Genomic DNA, 21,441 nt, shown 5'->3' with positions numbered 1-21,441 from the left:
CGCAAGGAATGCTACTTCCCCCTACTCATCTAAAGACAAGAGGCCTTGGGGTGGGCCCTAATTCAGCAAGAAGACAAGGCAGGGTGCCCGGGAGCTGACACGCAAGTGCAGAATACTGGCCATGTCGGCACCCAGGGAACGCAGGAAAGGCCTCCAGAGCTTTCACAGGGCCAGGACAGAACTGACTTCTGCCTCATGTTGGATTTCTGGCCTCTAGAATGTTTGCTACAACTGATGCTTTAAGCTTACAGTGCTGGGTGCTAAGAAATAGCATCAGTCCTAACAAAAGAAACACTAAGTGACAAGTGAGGGGCCCTAGGAGACTGCCGCTCCCACAGAAAATGTGACATCAAGGGCCGGAGACCAACAGGCAGGGAACTGCTGTCCTGGTGCCGTGAACACAGTTGGTCAAGAGAGGGAAGACGGAAACATGATCCCAAATTAAAAACAACAACAGATTCAAATTCTTCAATGAATGAAACGCAGCCCAGAGCACACATAAACCAGTGTGTGCAAGGACTGCACAAGAGTGCAAACTGTCACACGAGCAGGCAACAGCAAGTCTGACCCTAATGAATCTGACAAGGAGTTTGGGGAAACATGCCTGTGCAAGGTGAGAGGGAAACCCAAAAAGCAGGTGTTGCTCATGGGCCTCCTGATGAGGGGCAGGTCATAGCAAACTGTCTCCTGGTTCAGACATGGTCAGCACCATCCTCAAATCAGAGCAGCTGCCATTATCTGCAGCTCTCACCAGGTCGAGCCCACTAAACAGCCCCCATGGAAGAGGGGCTTCCAAGATGCATCAGCCTTCCTGATGCTGTGAGTCTGCTCAGCCTTCCCCCGGGATGCACAAGCAATTACTAACTGCTGGAGGACAGAGACACCCTTCTTCATTTAGCTACACCCAAGTCGCCCTGACCCCTGTGACGATCCCAGTCAAGTTCACTGGTTCACCAACAGTGTCAATTGAGTCACATGTGCTCCTTCAAGTTGCCCCTCACTGATACTCCTAACCCAATAAACTCCCTGGTTTGCCAAGTTGGACTCAGGGTCTTTGCACCTTTGGTCTGTCTTGGTTCCCTGTCTGGAGTGAGCAGGCATGTGTTCGCACAATGGTGACCAGGCATCTGACAAGGGGGCTGTGCTCCCAGTTCTCTTGAAGGCCTGGAGTGTGGTTTTCCCCCCTGAGACCAGGCTAGCAAACCCAGTTCTCTGCCATACAGTTGACTTCAGTTTGCCATGCAGGGGACAGAGCCACCTCAGGTATGCATGGTCGTGACCTCAGAAGAAAGCTCTGCAGGTCGACTCTGGGTTTCCAGCAAGAGCTGGATCGAAAGGACTCTGTCTCTCCCACTGTGTGTGTGGATGCTCCAGGGTTCCCTGGAGCACAGCAGCGTACACTAACACACCCACGTGTGTGTGTGTCACATTTGCGCCTTTGAGTTCGTTCTGCAATAGCCTCCAGGCAGCACAATCCAGTTGCACAAGTCATTTGCATTAGCCTCACCCCAGTACTCAAATCCTGCTCATGTGGAAAAATGTTAACATACGTGTCCTTCCTAGGAAAACCTGTCACTTCGTCTTTTGGAAAAGACATTCTTCCATAGTGACACCTGACAGTGAGGTAACTGCCTACTGGAAAACAAAGTTGAGAACACAGCCCTCCAGGCATCACTGAAGTCTGCTACTTTCATGCTATCCTTCCTGGTCAAGGAGTCAAAACACACTGCCAGCTCTGTGAGGATGTGAGGAATATCGGCTTAAGCCAAAGGCCCAGCATATCCGTTTAGCCCTGAAGATGTAATCTGTACTTGCTATCCTCCACGCTCTGCCCAGGACCCTGAAATACAAATAGATGCTTAAAGCATGTTTCACGACTGGCCCAGGAGAACCCTCACAATAAGAATGGTCTTGGTGCAACAGCACACTGAGGTGCAATGGACATACAAGTGCATCCTGCTGGGTTAACATACACTTTTACATAGTTAGGAATGTCTATTTGGAGGCTGGAGAGATGATGGCTCAGAGGTTAAGAGCACTTCCTGCCCTTGCAGAGGACCTAGATTCAGTTTTTCAACACCCATATAACAGCTCACAGTGGTCAGTAACGCCAATTTCAGGAGACCCAACACCCTCTTCTGGCTCTGAAGACACCAGGCACACACATGGTGCACATACACACATGCAGGCAGATACCATACATACAAAGTAAAAGCAAATCTATCTTCTTTTAATGACCATTCTTCCCTTCTGCTTACCTAGACTACACACACTCATTCCTGGTTGTCTACTGCCCCGTAAAGGCTACTCAAAGACCTCAGTGCGAGCTGAACCAGTGGCTCTGTGGCCCAGGCATGTTCTGCAGGACATACCTGCAGCAGGAGACACCTTATATCCTAAGTTCAATATTTCTTTCTAATGAAATACCCTAGAGTAGTCTCATCACAGCTTCAAGATGCCCTCCGCAACTTGTACTTCCCCTGGCGCTGCTCTGTTGACAGTGGCTCGATTAAATACCTACCAATTTATTTTCCAAGGCTTTGGACATAAAAGATGCTTTAAGAACTAGAATTTTTCTGCATTCTCACGTTTGACATCCAGATGCCATTATGCCCACCTAACAGCATTCGTTGTGTGTGAATTACAGGTAAGCGTCACTCACAAAGACAACAACTCACTGTTATTAGACTCAGGCTGGGTTGCTGGTCTCAGGATTTCTCTGCAAATTTGACCCTGGAAACCCTAGGCCAGGCAGGCACAGCGCAGTTTCAAGTTTGTGACAGGACTCACCTGTTCACTAAAATCAAGGTGCCCACACACTGGCCCTGAAGAGGAAGATGGCTAAGGTGCCACCTTTGTAAAATGTATCACTGTTAAATACATCACCGCAAAGAAAACAGCTGCAAGCAGACCAGCTGTGCTACGCATCAGTCTGTGGCCTGAGTCACTTCTCAGTGCCTGCCCTTCTCCCTACAATTAGTACTGCGTACTACCCTTCTATGCCTCAGTCCAGAACCACCATGCCATCCATCTCTACAAGGGCAAGTGCCCGTGCCTGTGGCTGGCACCCTGCAGGCAATGCAGCCCCTGACGGCTACAGCTCAGCAGCTCAGACACACCCTGGAAGGTAAACCCAGAGCAACAATGCTCACTTCAGAAGTGATAAAATGTGGTTAAAGGATAACCAACAGAATGAATTTGGAGACTAAACCCTTGGCTTCTCATGGCTTTTCAATAGACAATGAGCTGGTTCAGCCTACCCACAACTATTTGCTGCAGGCATAGGCTGAACACAGAGAAGTACAGTGAGCAGAAAGAGGCAGCAGTAGCATCAAGTGAAGCTGTGACACAGAAGGCTGACTCCCATTCCAGCTTCTGTAATGTAGTGACCAAAAAAACCTGTCACATATGCCTCCTTCCATGTTCCTCCATGGCTTCTATGCTAAAGGAGACTTGGGTTCCTCCACAGGACCTTCCATCTTTAATTCATTTTAGCTTACTCTTGACTCATTTTTTTTTTTCTCCAAGGCTTCCATTTTTGCCTTCCAACAAACTTGAGAGCCAACCACAAGTACAGAATGCAATTATAAAATTCCAGGCCAATTACTTTCCTTCCTCAACCTTGGACAAGTCTCCACATGTGACAATGAGGTCTCCACAATGCCTCCTGAGAGATTCTGTGACTGACTGGTGCCTCCAGGGCAGACACAGCACTTGGCAGGCATGTGGCCTCATTGCAGACAAACAGCAGGAATAGTCCTGCTCAACAGTCAGAAAGGACAGAGAAAGCAGACCGCTTTCACTCCAGTCCAGCAGAATGGGGCTTCATATACACTATTTCAAACAACTCTTACTTACTTAAACTTCTTTCTACTTATTTTTATTCTTTAACGATACATTAATATTTATTATTTATGAGTGTTTTGCTTGCACGTATGCCTATACTGCATGTGTGCCTGGTGCGAGAGGCTGTCAGAAGAAGGCATCAAGTTCTCTGGGACTGAGGTAATAGGTGGTTGTAAGCCACCATGTGGGTGCTGGGAATTGAACCTGGGTCCTCAGCCAGAACAAGTGCTCTAAAGCACAGGCAGCTCTCCAGCCATTCACTTACATTTCTTAAGCTCATAGAGCGCTACTGTCTTATACAGAACAGACTGCACTGCCACCAACCAGTGTGCTTTGTCAGCGTACCAGAGGATTAGCACTGCTCCACGCCTCTAAAAGCCCGATGTCTAAACATTGCTTTTATCTCAACGAGTAAGTGGACAGCTTATACAGAAGGAAATACAATTGAAGGGTCAGATTGGGAGCGGGGGTAGGGTGGAACACAACAGGTCACCTTCTGCACAAGCCTCGCCTCAGCCCTGCACAAAGACATTGTGTTCTTTTTCCTTGAGGACCTAGGAAGCCAGTTCTCCTTGTGGTGAGAAGGCTATGAAGAAGACCAGCTCACCACCACCCTGTCAGCTTCATCTTGTGAAACAGGAAGCTGGCTGCACTCCCTTCTCTTCCTTCTCAGCCACCCATGAGTACAGGCAGTGTTGGGAGCCCTGGGAAAGGCCACTTTCTCCTACGGCCACTCGGGCTTGGTTGGCTGCTCCTGTCTGCAGTCTGCTGTAGCCATCACGGTCTGGAGTCAACCTACAACCCACAGCAGCGATGAGGAAATCTCTTCCTTCAAACAACTGCTCCATTTTACTCATAATTTACTAATCAAAGGGCAGCTTCAGTTTAATTGTTCTTTGGAGAGGTTTATGGAATGCTTTCATAATTGAGTTCAGTATAATCAACTCAAAATTATTCATAACTGAAGCTGTTCAACTTTGTAACATTAACACAATCTTGACTAAATATCTAAGTGTCTTAACTATATTTCTAAATTATAAAATATAAAACACGTCCACATCCTGGATTATGGTCAAAAGAAAAATTAATACTTCAAAGAGAATACAGTTAAGGCACTAAGTGAATTTTGAGTAAAGCAGGGACCTATTGAAATAGTGTCCTTCCTTGAAAATTGGTATTTAACAGGGACTAGAGGGACGGCTCAATGGTTCAGAGCACTGTCTGCTCTTTCTGAGAACCCAGGTTAGATTACCAGCACCCACGTGACAGCTCACAAATGTCTGTGACGCCGCTTCCAAGGCTCCAACCTCTCTTCTGGCCTCCATGTGTACCAAGCATACACATGGTGCATCTACACGGACTCAGGCACTCACACTACAGTATCATTGTTATTATTATTTTAATTAAACTACACCAGGAACTTTACTGAAAAACAAATGTGATCAAAACAAAACAAAACTAAACAAAACTTCATGGTATGGGGGAAAATATCCAGTGTGACTTAATTTTCTCTTACCCTGTGATTAAGTCAAGAAACTGTGATACAAAGAAACCTTTTCATAAATCCAAAGTCAAAGCACAACTCTGAGTCCTTTCAGCTCAGTTACTTTAAGACTTTAATGTTTGATGCCAAAAGAACACAGCACGGCAGGCCCAGGCTCGCTGGCCTCCTCTGGCTTTACCTGGCATGTTCCTCAGGAGCTTCGCATTGCACATGTGTCCTTTCCGTATGTCAGTGAGGATATACTCCATGCGCTTGGCCCTCCACAGGAAGTTAAACACTCTCAGGTAGTGGCCCATGCACTCTCGCGTGAACACCTGGAGAGACAAGACACACTGTGGCTCATGTGCAAAAAACTCCCTAGCCCAGGCCCCAGCCTTCCCATAACCAGCAACCACACAAGTCCAGCCCAGTCTACATGGGACCTAAATAAGGAAGGTGGCGCTTTCAGGAGAACTGCACTGGAGCAGCAGCCACCTAGTCACTTCTACACCAGCAGCAGGCAGGCGTGCTTATATCAGCCCTGCAGCTGCAGACACAGGGGTGAGGGCAGGTATGACCAGCAGACAACTCACCAGGACTTTGCCCCACTCTGGTTTTCAGGACAGGGTAGAACTCTCTACGGAAACCAGGCTGGCCTCCACCTCAGAGACCTGCCTGCCTCTGTCCCCCACGTGCTAAGATTAAAGACATGCACCACAGGGCCTGGCTTTAAAAAAAATTATTTTATGCTTTATATTTGCCTACATGTGTGTCTGTGAACCATGTGCATGCCTGGTGCCTTGGGAGACCAGAAGAGGACACTGGATCCCCTGAGTCTGTAGTTACAGATGGCTGTGAGCCACCATGAGTGCTGGGAATAGAACATAGGTCCTATGGAAGCACAGCAAGTGTTCTTAATCACTGAGCCAACTCTCTAGCCATAACTCACCAGGACTTTAAAGCCAGCCCATATCAGTCTAAACTTGAACATCTGACTGTAGCCCCCAACTTCTAAGAGAGAAAGGCAGAGGAATCACTTGCTTTAGTGACAACATCTCCCAAAGCAAACAAGCCTAGCGGCACCTCCACCCTGAGAAGTCTTCCAGGTCACCATCACGGGTTTACAGACTTCTTCCGAACCCCACAGATGCGACTTCTCGGGCAAGTGCTGGCTCCTGGTGTAGACTGTCTCAGGCCCTCCTCCCGTCATCCCTCCTGTGCTGGCCAAGTTTCACAAATAAAATGCAGGCTACCCAGTTATACTAGACAGTGAAGGAAGCCTCCGACAGAGCTGCCTGCACTGACCACAGGGTCACATAGGCTTCAGCATAGGCACAGGGCCACACTTTGCTCTGAAGCTCTGATCCCCGAGAAAGCTTGCCTTGTCTGTCCTTCTGCCTTCCCAGGAGACCCTGCAGTGCTCACCCTACCTTTCCACCTCAGCAGCCATCTAGCTGTACTCCACACAGTCTCTTAGAATTTTAACCTTGTTCCTTACACTTCAGCACGGAACTCTAACTGTGCGCCACCTTATCTTGTGTTCTTCTGTGTTCCTCACACATGTGTAACAATCATTCTCCCCTAGGCCACTCAATGGCGGACTTGGGAAGGTGCTCGGTGATGGTGGTGGTGGTGATGACGGACAAGCAAATAACAATACACAGGAGTGACTGGAACCTGCTCTGGAGTAATTTCAAAATCAAATCCAAGAGTTTGGGGGATTATCTGCATATTGATTTCTTCCTACACTATTAATTATCACTCTTGTGATTACAGAAATTAAGCATGGCTGATTTAGATGTCATGAGTCAACTATAGAACTCTTCTCTATATACACGATTATATGGTTCACCTAAGGGAGACTAGAGCCCAGAGATTCAGCAAGCTCCAGACTTCTTATCTGCAGAGATCCTGTCTTGCTCAGCAGCCCTGATGATGCCCTGTTCTCAGCTTCCCTCACCAGCCTCGGACGCTGCACAGAGCACCACTGCAAGCCCTCCAAATAAGTCTGCTGCAGCTGAATTCAAGACTATGTGACCTCATCACACTTAGGTCCAGATGGACTTTACCACAGCTTGAGACTCATAAAAAGCAAGATCAACCAGAAATACTTAACAGCATTAATGAGTAGGATTTAGCTAATGTGTTCTTCAGTAAGCTGGGTTGTGAATTTCACAATGTCCCAAGTTAGACTAACCCAAAAATTTCACTGACATTTTATATCTTAGAATTAGCAGAACCTAATGCTGCTATTATATAAGATACAATTATATGATTGCTATAAGATATATTCCTACTGTAATTAAATTCTGTTCAAAAAATGCCAACCTCAATTAATGAGAATAGAATGGAAACAGGTAACACACAAATTAACCAAGAGAAAAGCAGAAAAAAAACACCTGTGTTTATAGAATAGGCTTCCTTTATCTTTTGTGCATTTCTCCTTTTGCATGTGTGTACGCCTGTACATGGCGCATGTGCATGCAGATATCTGCTCTCCACCTTCTGTTACTGAGACGGAGTCTTACCTGAGCCCAGCAGCTATACTAGCTACACTAGCCAGCTCATCCTGAGCTCTCCTGTCTCTGCTTTCTGTGCACTGGGACTGCAGGAGGGCCGCCTTGTCCATGTAGCATTGACATGAAAACTGGAGATCTGAACTGCAGTCCTCAAATTTGTCAACTCCCCAGCCTCCTGATATATCTCCTGATATAACCTCTGTATACAATTAAACATGATAAACAATGTCTAACAATGTGCAGTAATGCGCCTATAGTAAGGGCCGTGATAAAGATATTCTCCACCCACAAAAGAAACGCCATAAGTCATGCATGAGCACTCCTGCACTCTGTTCCTGGATGGGCTTCCAAATAACACCATTGTCCTTCTCCCCTTTCTCTATGTGGCAGCCTGGCTCCTGTCAAAACTCAGCTGGCCCCTGATACCTGTGGGCCAATTGTGACCAGGCTGTCACAGATGTGTCATTAAAATAAAGCTGTGGTATAAACTGTGCTTCTTCAGTCCTGCTAAAGTTGTATCTAAAGCCTCTGAGTTTTAGCTATACACAGCACAATAACAAACACCATCCAACAAATGAGTAATCACACATCTAGACCACATGCAGTCACCTCAAAGTACAAAGGCACTTGTACTCTCTTAACAGTCCATGCAAATATCTTTACTATGTATGGCGTGGTTGTCTTTGTGGCCTAGGGATGGAACTTAGACCTCACTCATACATGCTAGGCAAGTGCTCTAGCACTGAGCTGTATCCTGAACCTTTTTTTTTTTTTCTTTAACTTTTGCTTTTTGCAAGATAGCATTTCTCTGTGTAGCCTTGGTTGTCCTAAACTCGCTTTGTAGACCAGGCTGGCCTCAGACTCACAGTGATCTGGTGCCTCTGCCTCTCTGAGTGCTGGGATTACAGGCATGAGCCACTATGCCTGGCTTCTGAGCCTTATTAATGTACCTTTTATGCATGAAAATACATAATGCACAGAAGCTAACAAAGCAGACAATATTAAGTCCTAAACAGCTTGCTGAGATGCCATGCAGTTGTGCACAGTAATTACTACTACTCAGGACACCAGTCAAGGACAAAGGCCACTCTGAATATGGTGACAGACTAAATGTAAGAACAATCAAAGTCAAATAGGGGATTCATGAGTCAAAGAACCCTTCCTAACAGCTCTTGGGCCACAGTGAACCGAGACACACGTGTGACTGGCGTTCTATGGATGTGGCTTCCGTGGAGTCATCAGAGCCGGGATGTGATTTATCCCACAAAAGGGACAGTCATGCAGCCACTGTGCACCAGCCACAGAGAAGGGACTTTAGAGTCCAGTCATGCTTAGCAAATATCCCCAATGATAAAAGGAACAGTTTACTTCCTCATCATTACAGACACAGAAATGACAAAGTTTCAGAGGGTCTGAGGTCAGGAGGATTCACTCAATCCTAAAAAGAGAAAACATGAGCGAGAAAGGCAGTTTAACTGCAGACGCGCGCATGCCTCCTCTAGCCAAGCTTCTGTGATGTGGTAGAGGAAACGGCCCTTCTCCTAGGTGAGTGAAAATGCGTGAACAATGAGACAGCTATCGGCTCATCAGCTTCAATGAATGCTAAATATCAAATTTCATCTAAGTGGAAAAAAACGATTCCCCTAAAATATACTTTATGCTTCCTTTCAAATTATCCTAAATTAGTTGCTACAGTCTAAGAATAATGGCATAAAATGAACAATGCATTTATTAAGCACTTGCTGAAACCTGTGACAGAACAAATGATATCTCTAAGAATTCTTAAAATAATAGAGCATTTCAGCTCTCATTAATAATTATCTGGAACACAGCCTTGGCTTATGCAACTCATTCAGTGGGTATATATCCTACATCACAATTACTTTGAACCTTAGTTCTTGGGGAAAAAAAAGACAGTTTGAAACAATAAAATGGCCAGCAATCCAAACAGCTGTGAACATTGCACACAAATACACAGAATGATTGATCAATCTTACAGTGGCAATTGGTCCATCAACATGGTAATCCAGGCTGAAGACATCCCATCCAGTGTCACCTGGAGAAACCTACCAGTAATAAAATAAAACAACAAATAACTGAAAGGCTTTTTACTTATTGCTAAAGAACCTGTCAACTGCTCAGCAACAAGGCAGTAAAATAAGGTGCAGGCTTTAAAACCAGGAAGTGCTCTGCAGCGCAAGCAGGGATGGGCCTGCTCACAGGCCCGGCATCCAAGCAAAAGGGAGTGAGGCACATCACACTCAGGAAAAAGTGGCGTTGTTCTGAATGAACAGTACAAACACATGCTCACTTATGGCAAACCACACTGCCTCCAACCAGGCTTTAAACCTCGAAAAGCCTGTATTTCAAGAAAGCCAGTGAGTTTCTAGTAGTGACAAACAGATCAGGCAGTGAGGACTCATGCTCTTCACCCCAGCTCCAAGCACGGCCCTTCTGCTGCCCCAGCTCTGAGGAGCAGCTGCGGTCCCCCTGCTGGACATGTGCACCACTCCAATTTACCATTACATGTGGCTCACGTCACTAAGCACCTGTGACGCTCCCATGCTCTGTATCTCAGATACACATACAGATACACATCTGTATCTGAGATGTGTCCTATCTCATACACAGCATCCAACCTGGGAACTATCCCTGAGCAGATGATGTGGCTTAAGGAGAGGGGCTCGCCTCCCCTAATACAGGGCAGAGCACACACAGGAAGTTTAGTTTCCAGGAATGACCAGACTTGTGACTGACATAATTGGAAGATACTGGAGAGGAGACTGGGAATCAGCTGCCCCATCACCCCCACGTGCCCCAGCACCCTCATGTACCTCCAGCAGCCTCACATCTAGCCTCCTGAGGATCTCTGGGCTATCAAACTGGGCGTTGGTGGCTCTTACAGCAGTTTCAAGAATCCCCGTCAAGTTATGCTGATATAAAGTCGTTGCTGGGCGAACAAGTTCTGGTCTTAAGAAATATGTTTAAAATTAAAGATACTGTTATTTGAGTTCTTAAAAAAAAAAAAAACAAAAACAAAAACTACTAATTTAAAATGTAAAAGGTCAAAAAGTAAAAAGACAAATGGGATGGATAAACGTAGTTCTAAGAGTACTACAGTGCCCTAGCAACCACCCTGTGGACTCACTCGGGTTTCTTAGAATCCCTTAAAGACTACAGGTCCAGAACCCCGTGTGTGACCACTGCAAAGACCACAACGTGAGACACTCAGTGGAGCCCACACCATGCTTTGCTCTGTCTTCCTGCATCTTCTTTCTCATACCCCTATGTTCAAAATCTATTAAAATACCTTTAAGAACCCCAACTCTGCTTCACTAAAAACAGCTTCATGACATGAACTGCCAACAGAATTGTAGAAAGCACATCTCTTCAAAATATCAAAAATAGTAATTTTCATTCAGCTTAGGCTGAAAGCACTTATACGTTCTATACATCGATAGTTTTCAAATTATGACTGGCCCATGGGTAGGATCATTATAATTTCCTACGAAGACCAACATCTGTACAATTAAGTATAGACATGATAGTTCCAAAGGGCCCAACCTCACCACACCACTGCCCAGCACCCATCGTACTTTATTGCTGAGGGCTGTTTCTTTGTTTCCAGACATGATTGAGAGACAGCAACCATCTCAGGTGGGCCTATGAGCGCTAGTGCAGGCAAGGTGAAAAGACACAGACCCTCAAATGGACCTGCAGCCAACCGGAGTCAGCGTGATGGTTCTCCCTTACGCTGAAGTCACACCTCTGAGGAGGTGACTCCCAGGCGAAGACAGTACTGTGGGGAGGAGGTGATCTGCAATGCTATCCAGACCTCCAACTCTGCCCTACCCGGCTAGGCTGTCTGCACAAGCCCACACCCTGTGCGCATCCAGGCCAGCACCGAGAGGACACCTTCCCTTTAACAGCCCTCACCACATTCCCTTCAAACTACCTCTCTAAGAATCCCTCAATTCTGGTGTGGTAACGCTCCCCAGCCAGTGGGATTTCCAAGCCTCCATAGCAGCCGATAACCAGCTCCACCTGAGAAGCTCCAGGGCAGCACTGCCACACAAATGTCCCTGGTGGCTAAGATGGGACAGCTGGGGACTGGACCTCCTGGGAAGTCAGATAAAGCTAACCTTGAGACCACAGGTCCAAACATCAGCTTCCTTAGCACAGGCAAGGTGTAAAGGTACCTTGCTATTTTTTTGTCCTATGGGAAACAATTAATTTGTATATCCTTAAAGGGACCTGAGACACAACAAGTGACCATATCCTTCAAATGCCTCAGTGAAGGGGCTGGCCCTGCTGTGACCAATCATGGCCCATTCAACACCAGCCCCATCCAGAGCCCTGAACTACACCACGTCTGACATCGTACAACAGGAGGAAGGCCACAGGGAACACAGCAAGAAAGGCAAGGTTTTGCCACGCTGCATAAGACACAGGAACTAATAGCCCAACTTAAACCATGCACTTGTCAAATTAATTTCAAACTGAAGCCAAAATTAACTGTGATTATCTTCCAACTCCGCCCACTCAGGGAGCTACTATATATGCCACAGCACTCATGGCATCCTCATGAACTACTGTATAGCCATGGGATTCATGGCAACATGAGGCATCCTCATGAACTTGGCATGGCACACATATGATGGTCTGCTGGCAGCCAAAGAAAAAAGTAAGGGATTTAACCCATGAAAATTTTATCCATGTAGATTTTGTAAGGATTCAACTCATTTCCTCCAGATGTCACTTCTTCTTTTAAAGAAAAATCGTCAGGTTTTCATCAAGTTAAAGATGGAGTTTCTCACTTTAGCAAATCCATTAGGTGCCGTATAAAGTCTCCCTGGCCGAGAAGCAGGTAGCGCCGCATGGCCTGCATGTGCTCCAGCAGACTGTACTTCTTATTGAGGACATCCAACAGATATTTGCTGGTCTCAAAATAAGCAGCATCAATTTTCCCTTGAAACGCATTTTCTAAGTCTGTGAATATATCTGCAGCTGTAAAAACAAAAGGGACAGGGACACATCCATATGTAACACGTATCTTAACAGAGGAACAATCAAGGCATATACAGAACCAGAGCCAACCCATCAATGGAAAGCCAGTCCAGCCTCAGTCAGTGAAGGTAAAGCAGTGCTGACCCTACAAGGCCAGCGTCCCCTGGACCAAGAGTAAAGGCTGACCCTTGGGTTTCCAGGAGGGTCAGCCTCAGCACTACACACAAGCTCAAGGACCACACTGCAGGCTATAGCTAAAAGAAAGATGTCCTCACTTAACTGGTCTCACAACCACATCAGAGCATCATCCCAACCCGACTGGAGACTCCAGGGGTCCACCTGCACCTCTTCCAACTCCTCTTCCAACTCTTACACACAGAGAAACTCAGATCTGGTTCCAGATCCCATCTCTCTCACGGACTGCCCCAGAGGCTGTGCAGAAGTCTGCATGCAAGCCATTGTGTGAGAAGCTGCAGCTCTCAGGAGCTGCACAGGCTGCCTCCTGACCTCAGCAGCCCTTTCCACAGCATTGTCCTTGCCCTTAGCAATCGTATGTAGATAAGTGCTTCCTAAATCTCTAGATTCTGCTCTAGTCTTTGGCTGGAGTTTTCATGCACCACTTCTTACGCAAAGTGAAAGAACCAAGATGGCAAGAGTACTAGAAAACTGGAAGTGAGCTGACAGGGAAGCATAGAGGCAGAGGCAGGCAGAGAGCAGAAAAAAGGAAATGGGGTGGCAGATTCCTACCAGTTGACAAAGGAACCTTCAGAATGCGGTCAGAACCTGACCTCTGAAGATCCTGAGTCATAAGGCTAGCACTGCCTTCCCATCTGCTTTATTTATTTACTATCTTTTTATCATCATGGGAATAAAGCAATGACCATCACTAAGGAGGAAACAGCTAACTATTCCAATACTACTAACTCCATATTGAAAAACGTGAACATCCACATAGCAATAGATATTTCATGTATGTACATATATGCTCTGTATGAGCACAGTTTTGTAAGCAACATATCATCATGAACACTGTCTACACTCACCACCTCATACCTTCATAAGCACATGGCCACCACCATCTCACCACCACCAGCCCATCACCACCACCACAAGCCCATCACTGTCACTGTCACCACCATCACCACCATGATATTCCCATCACCTTCCCCACCATTACAATAAACATACCATCACAGGGTGACTCTGCAGACTTGGTCACAGCTATCATTTTTGTGGTAGGCGTCTGATCGTGACAAACTTGGTGCAAGAAATTTATTGACTTTCCTATCAAAAGGACCTAAAAAGGAAAATGAGCTATAATTCCCCTTTATACAAGCCAGTGATGCAAACACTTCAAATATTCACACATTACCCATCAGCTACCAATTTAAACACAGGGCACAAGTGCTGGATTTGTATCAAGTGAGTTCTAGGAGGTCAAAAAACACATGGATAAGCATACACCAGGGCAGCCCGTTAGCAGAGCACAACAAAACTTCAGCTGAAAATCAGTTCTGTCACAGATTCGCACATTCTCAGCAATAACGATGAACAGTGAGTGGCACAGTGCCCGCAACCCGCCTACCTTCCTGGACTGGTCCATTGTAATGAAGGAAGGGATCATCGACTTCCTCAGAGTGTACTTGTCATGCCACAGTCGGTCAGTTTTAACGGTTGGATCTGATGCCACAAAAAACTACAAGTAAAAGAACACCGAGCAGTAGAAATATTCGTGAAAATTTAGTTGCTAGTGAAAAAGAAATTATTATAAAGTGAGGCTATGAGTAAGTTCTTCAGACACAAGGATTCCACTCACTTTACAAGAAACATGTCTGACAACAACATTTTGGCCAGAAAGCTAAGTTGACTGTGTTCCCAGACATTTAAATAACGTAAACAAAAACAAGGTGAACCTTTCCTTGGAGACACAGGAGTGGGCCTCAGCATACGTGCGAAGAAGCCTCTCCCTGGCAGGCTCCTCGACCCATGTCCTGAGGGCTCTACATGCTCGAGGCGTTCCTCTGCCTTGGTATCGACATGGAATTCCAGAGCTTTCTCGGCACTCAGCTCCCGGCCAGCAGCCCTCAGTTTATGTGATCATGACCGCCTACCCCTCACAGAGTGCCACATGCTGGAACCACATCACCTGAACACACACACTATTCACAAACTGCCACAGCCCAGAGCACACAGGATGTCTCATACAAAAGGCCAGCTGCAACCAACCAGCCAAGGGACACTAAGGAGATTCTTTGTGATTTTCTTCTGACGCTACCCTACGATAAGCACATCTGCTACCTCATCCACCCCCTCTCCCACACCTACATCCCATTCTGGACATTCTATAGCAGGAAAAAGAACCCAACTGCCATTGCCTCCAGTTTATCTACAGTATGAAGAGGCCACCTGCATTTTAGCCACAAGGCACAGTGCCACTGCTCTAACTCCTACAACCTCACTTTGGAAGCAGAAGTGATGAGTAAACAAGGTTCAATTTGTATGTTTAAGACGCCACACACACCTCCAAAGCCTGTGCTGCTAGCACCCACCAGCAGGGAACCCTGTGCTTTGCACCCATAGTTAAATGAAATTGAGCATACTGTCACAGTGCTAATACTCTTCGTGTTTTCCTCCTGGGAACTATCTTTAGCCTATCTTTCTATTTTGACTTTTATTAAATATAGATTCTTCATTCATTATACATTTAAAATTGTGAATCACTACATATTACAAATTTAGCTTCCCTGAGTTAATCATCTGCTAGTGTTTGCAGTATATTCCATGGTTTTTGTATGTTTGTTTGTTTACCCTGTTCTGGTTTCATTGCTGTTTTAGCTTTAGGCTCCCTTATGCTCACACAATTTTCCCATTTCCAGATTACAGAAATAGCCTTCACTGTATTTTTACTATCTTATTTTCATTATTTTGTATTATTTCTATCATTAGTTTCTTTAAATAAAATATTAGCTTTTATTGGTAAAGTCTTTTTGATTAAGTATGTTATACTTCTAATATCCTATCAAGTGTCAAAAGCTATCTGGGGTGGTGGTGCATGTCTTTAATCCCAGTAATTGGGAGGCATATCTCTGCAAGTTCCAGGACAGCCAGGACCACATAGTAAAATTCTGTCTTAAAAACAAACAAACAAATAACTTGAAAGGTAGAAACTACTAGATTTACTAATTCTAACAGTTGTTAATCTTGGGTTTTCTATTTAGGCAAACATACAATTGATGAATAAAGCCAGTATTGCTGGAAAAATGTCAAAAAGCAAGTGAATATGTCAATGATCTGTAATGATCATGTAACCACTAAAAATAAAGTTTCTTACTAACTGTCACAGATCTCTAAAAATTTGAGGAAAAGTGCTAATCTTCCCAGGAAAAACAAGACGCAAACTTAGATTTATAAATACAGGCCAGACCAATAGCTAGTCAGGATTTCAAACACTTTTAAGAACTTGGTGAAGGATAATTTAATGTCAGAAAGTGGTACATTATTTACTTCCAAGAAAAAATTACATATGTCATGATACACAGTCCAGTTGAAACTGAGTAAACACAAATATTACCCACTCATAAGCAGATTACTCCAAAAGTGTAGCTTTCTCTGCTAGATGTGCTTATACAATCAAACTTTAAACTGCACAAATAATTCAACAGTCAGAATAATTTGATAATCAGCTAAACATTTTGCTGATTTTGTTTTTTTTTTGTTTTGTTTTGTTTTTTTCAAATAGCATCATTCTCTTAGAGCAATAACTTTGCAGGTTTTCTTCTGCAGAAATTCACTACCAAGCTGAGTAACTGTCAGTGATGCCTAGGTCTGACACTTGACTCTGTAGGCCAAGCATATGAATGTTGGCATTCTTGGGACCACAGAGAAGGGATGATTTGTTTTGAACTAACTAATCTAGCTTACACTCTTTTGCTATATGTTAGCTTTCCAATTTAAAATATATAACCAAAGCAGCTTAGGGAAATAAACACTCTGCTATGATGAGGTTATCATGTAACACACACTGAAATTAACCCCGAGAGAAACAAGGAAATGTTATAAACCTACCGTGAGCATCACTGTGCTGCGACTGCCCTTTGGCTCGCCATTCAACAGATTAGATTAATTGCATATAAATTGTATTTCTCTGTTATTCACTTAAACACAAGAGCTAGTTTTTATAGACAGCACACCAATTTATCTTGATAGTTGGAGTGCAGCTGGGTTTCTATCAGTGTGAACAATAAGAAATTTTAATTTAAACTATAAAAAAAAACTTCCAGACAATTCAGTCATCTTTGGAAATCACGAACACATTGCTTCATCTAGGGCACAGGAGCGTGCAATCACTCTACGAACAGCTAGTGGTGCACAAAAGGTGTACTCATCTTTAGAATACAATGAACTCTGTGAGACATATATGGTGGCAGAGGAAAGAACCAAGGTCAGAATATAATTGCAATAAGCCTTCATTATACTGATGAATTTCCCCCTCAAGGTCCTTTAATTTCCACCATTATGTCAAACACAGAAAGAATCTAGAAAAAAAAATAAAATAAAATGTCATTGTACCCTGATTTCTCATTAACTGCTGGACAAACGTGTGCTTCCCACGCCAGAACAGGAACAAAGGGAAGATTTCCTTAGCGTGCAGCTTAGTTCTGAGGAATATGATATGTTGACACAGACCACAGAAGCTCCACAGCAATCTGCCTGCTACGGCAGCCAAGACCCCAGCTTAGTACCCAAAAAGCTTCTCACCCCTTCAAAGGACACAATCCAGTCAGCTTCCTTGTATCACGAAGGTCATGGACTAAGCAAACACTCAAGCTAAAGGATTTCAAAGAGCACCAGGCTGGAGTTTTGTTGGCCAAATTTATCCCTAAGAGTGTGAGAGGAGCTGTCTTCTTTATTTCCTGTTTGCAGCATTTACTGAACACAGAGAAACACAAGGAAATTTTGTCACTGACTGGCAGGCTGCTAGTTGGAGAACCTTGGTGCTAGACACAGGTATACCTCTTTTCCAATGCCCTTCTCTACAGAGCATACCTGGGGTTTTCTGTATCTTACGATCATGTCACCTGAAAAGGCTTATTTCTTGCTTTCTTTTCTACTTGGTTGGATTCCTCCTCATTCCTGTCTTGCTGGCATGCTCACAATGTTCAGCTTGGTGACATGGATACTTGTCTTGTTCTTCACTGAGGAACAAGGCAGACAGCTCTTATCAGCCACACACATTAGCTGTTCCTGTTCCAAGGAATGATCCTTTCCAGTCAAGGTTTCAGTATTTTACCACTGAATTGTGCTGAATGTCCACAAATGATTTTCTAACAACCAGAGAGCAGACTATGTCCTTACACTCTTACCAAGGCTGGCACACTGATGGACCATGGTCCATACCTTGTATTACTGGAATAAAACCGCTTTCGATGGCATGTTTTCAATATGCTCCTGAATTCGGCTTCTTGGTATTGAGTGGGGGCTTTCTGTGGTCACGTATTTGTCTTGTGTTACTATGATGGCTTCATAAATTGGACTTAAATGTTCCTTCCTGTTGGACTTCCCAGAGTTTGAAAAGGCTTGATGGTGGCTCCATAGCTGTCTGGTTAGAACTCACTAAACAGCCATCTCATCATGGCCTTGCCTCATGAAGTTTTCAATCGCTAACAGAGCCACTGACCTGCTGGAGGTCTGAGCACATTCCTATTTCCTTGTGACTAAATCTAGGCAAGTTCTACATTCTGGGAACTCTCTTGGGTTTTTACCTAAGACCACCTCTTTCTCCATTTCTGCAGGGGAGTTTCAATGGCTGCAGAATTCCCAGTGCTGCTGCCCTAAGCACCCGCCACCTTCTGGCCTTCTCATGGAAAGGCAGTTGCTGAGTTTCTCACATGCGGCCAAAGAGACTGTTTTCCTAGCTCTGGCTCTCTGCAGTTCTACTCTAACATGTCCACTGCTCTCAATGAACCTGTTCATTATGTTTCTCCTCAACTGAAAGCTGTTAAGTGATTTGTTCATCAGTCACAACACAGGCTAAGGTGCTGTCTTTTCCCTTCCTCACTCTTCCTGTCTGTCAAACTGAATGGCCTCATCTCACTTCCACCCAGTGGGTTTGTCTCTCTCTGCTCACGTCTGCTGCAGAGCAATCTTAGACTGTTGCTGAGACAAAATATATGCTAAAACAGCTTTAGAAAGAAAGGGTTATCCTGGTGCCCGTTTCAGAGGTTGCTTCCACGGTGGCAGGCAGGGTGCAGAGCAAAGAATGGCAACCCCACTGGCTTTCTCTGTTCCTCTCTGGTAGAACCTGGGCCAGCCTGCCTCTAGGATGCTGTGGCTCACATATCAGGTAGGTGCACCTCCTAACTAGTCCCCACTGGGTCCCTTTCACAGACACACCCAGGCGAACACGCTTTACCAGGGCCTTCTCAGGCCTCTCAGGCTGACCGTAGACACTGACCGCAGGAACCACTTATTTTTCAGCTCACAATGGCTACATGACTCCCCTTTCCAGTTTCTCTTTACCATACCTTCTTATGGCCAAAGAAGCATTTCCCACTGCAGATACCCCATAAACTACAGCTCACTTACAGCCCCTGAAACAAAATTCACTTTCACACATTATAACTCAGTTTGGCCATGCTGAGGAAAAATTCTATGACTAAAGGGCAAAATCCTCAAATTTTTATTACACAACAATGTAATTTTCTAAGCTACCAAATTTTTATGGTAATTCTATTGCCTGCAGTTAAAGATAACCTTCCCAAAAGTGACTTAAAACTTAAATTAAAATGAATTTTTTATAGCGTTCACCAGACAATGAAGGCCATCAGGAACCTATGTTCAGGGGCAGGAGATGGTCAAACGTCATCCAATGTTCTACACTGAAACAGGCCTGGGTGAATCGTGCCTTGCAGCTGGCCTCACTCTGGCCTCATCTGCTCACAGAAGGCCCTGGACAGGCCTAGCTCTCTGCAGACCTAGGAGGGAGAGAAGGCCAAGTGAGGTAGACCCAGCAGCAATGGGGCAGGCATTAGGCCACAGCAGAGTGGACTGTGGGGACAAGCACAAAGGCCCTGAGCAAAGACAACACTGCACCCAACCCCAGAAGGAACTGCCACCTGGCATCTCACACCAGCAAAGGAGTGAGGAAAACAGAGCAGCAGGGTCGGCGGGTCACATGGGCAAAGGAACTGTCAGATGAAGGGCTAGAGACCTTGGTCTTGCTGGCATCCTGTGTAAACAAAGGGATTATACATTAACGCCAGACTGGAGAACCTTTGGTGGTGAGGAAGTGTGGAAAGGCTGGTGTGTCAACGTAGTAACATGGCAGCTTTCAGGTAGCCCAGGTGAAGGACCTGGGGATGTTTGCAGAATTCATGGAACTTTTCTAGAAAATTTAAAGTAATTCAGAAGAAAAGCAGGAAGAAAATAAAATCTTTCAATGGGATAGGAACTGAGGTTGTATTTGTATTCTATTGCACACAACAGACCAAGACACTTAGTAACTTATAAAATCCAGGCTAGAGAGATGGTTCAGTGAGTCAAGAAAAACAAGCAAGGCCTGGGCGGGAGCAGGAGAGACATTTCTGCGCTGAAGAGTAGGCACGGCAACGGCAGAGGATGAAGAGCAAGGATGTCAACGGCAGAGGATGAAGAGCAGGTATGGCAGCGGCAGAGGGTGAAGAGCAGGTATGGAAGCGGCAGAGGATGAAGAGCAGGTATGGCAGCAGCAAAGGGTAAAGGTTTGATTCTCACTACCCATACTGTCTGGCTTACAACTTCCTATAGCTCCAGCTCCAGGGGAGCCAAAGGCCACTTCTGGACTCTGTGGGCTCTCTCTCTCTCTCTCTCACACACACACACACACACACACAATTCAAAATAAAATAAGGAATTTTTTCCCTTTATTTTGTAGTCTTTTACATATATATTATGCTTTCCAATTTTGTGTTTTATTGGATTTCTCTGTGTGTGTCTATGCATCTCCATGTTTCTTATGCCTTTTCTTTGGCTCTTTTTCTTCTGTTTGTTTGTGTTTGTTTGTTTGTTTTTCTATTCTAGCATGTTTGTTTTTATCATATGAATTTATATTTTTTAGATGCCCATTTATTTTCTAATACAAGAGAGAATATGAATTTGGGTGGGAGGGGAAACCACATCAGAATATAGAAAAAATAACAATACCATCACCATTAAAAAATAAACAAACAGGGGTCTGGAGAGATGGCTCAAAGCTTAAGCGCACTGACTACTCTTCCAGAGGTTCTGAGCTCATTCCCAGCAACCACATGGTGGCTCATAACCATCTATAATGAGATCTGGTGCCCTCTTCTGGAGTGCAGGTGTACATGCAGACAGATCACTGTATACATAATAAATATATAAATATTTTTTAAGATTTGTTTATTATTTATACAGTACTCTTCCTGCATGTATGCCTTCACACCAGAAGCCACCAGATCTCATTATACATGGTGTGAGTCACCATGTGGTTGCTGGGAAGTGAACCCAGGACCTTTGGAAATGCAGCCAGTGCTCTTAACCACTGAGCCACTTTTCCAGCCCCAATAAATATATCTTAAAAAAAAA

General features: G+C 44.9%; 1 protein-coding gene across 1 annotated transcript in view; it reads right to left on the bottom strand.

Annotated features, from left to right (window-relative positions):
- Tubgcp3 (tubulin gamma complex associated protein 3) overlaps nt 1-21,441 on the bottom strand; it is a 45,770-nt gene that overhangs the window by 10,965 nt on the left and 13,364 nt on the right. The window contains exons 4-9 of the mRNA XM_055608439.1: nt 14,441-14,551; nt 14,044-14,152; nt 12,666-12,855; nt 10,683-10,818; nt 9,846-9,914; nt 5,529-5,664 (exon numbers count right to left, since the gene is read on the bottom strand). Of these exons, the coding sequence (XP_055464414.1) occupies nt 5,529-5,664; nt 9,846-9,914; nt 10,683-10,818; nt 12,666-12,855; nt 14,044-14,152; nt 14,441-14,551 (751 nt within the window). The remainder of the gene's footprint in view (nt 1-5,528; nt 5,665-9,845; nt 9,915-10,682; nt 10,819-12,665; nt 12,856-14,043; nt 14,153-14,440; nt 14,552-21,441) is intronic.

The sequence above is a fragment of the Psammomys obesus genome, unplaced genomic scaffold, assembly GCF_907164565.1.
Source record: "Psammomys obesus unplaced genomic scaffold, mPsaObe1.curated_primary_1811, whole genome shotgun sequence".
In the NCBI taxonomy this organism is placed as follows: domain Eukaryota; kingdom Metazoa; phylum Chordata; class Mammalia; order Rodentia; family Muridae; genus Psammomys; species Psammomys obesus.
The sequence above is the reverse complement of the archived record's forward strand: the minus strand, read 5'-3'. Positions and strand labels throughout refer to the sequence as shown.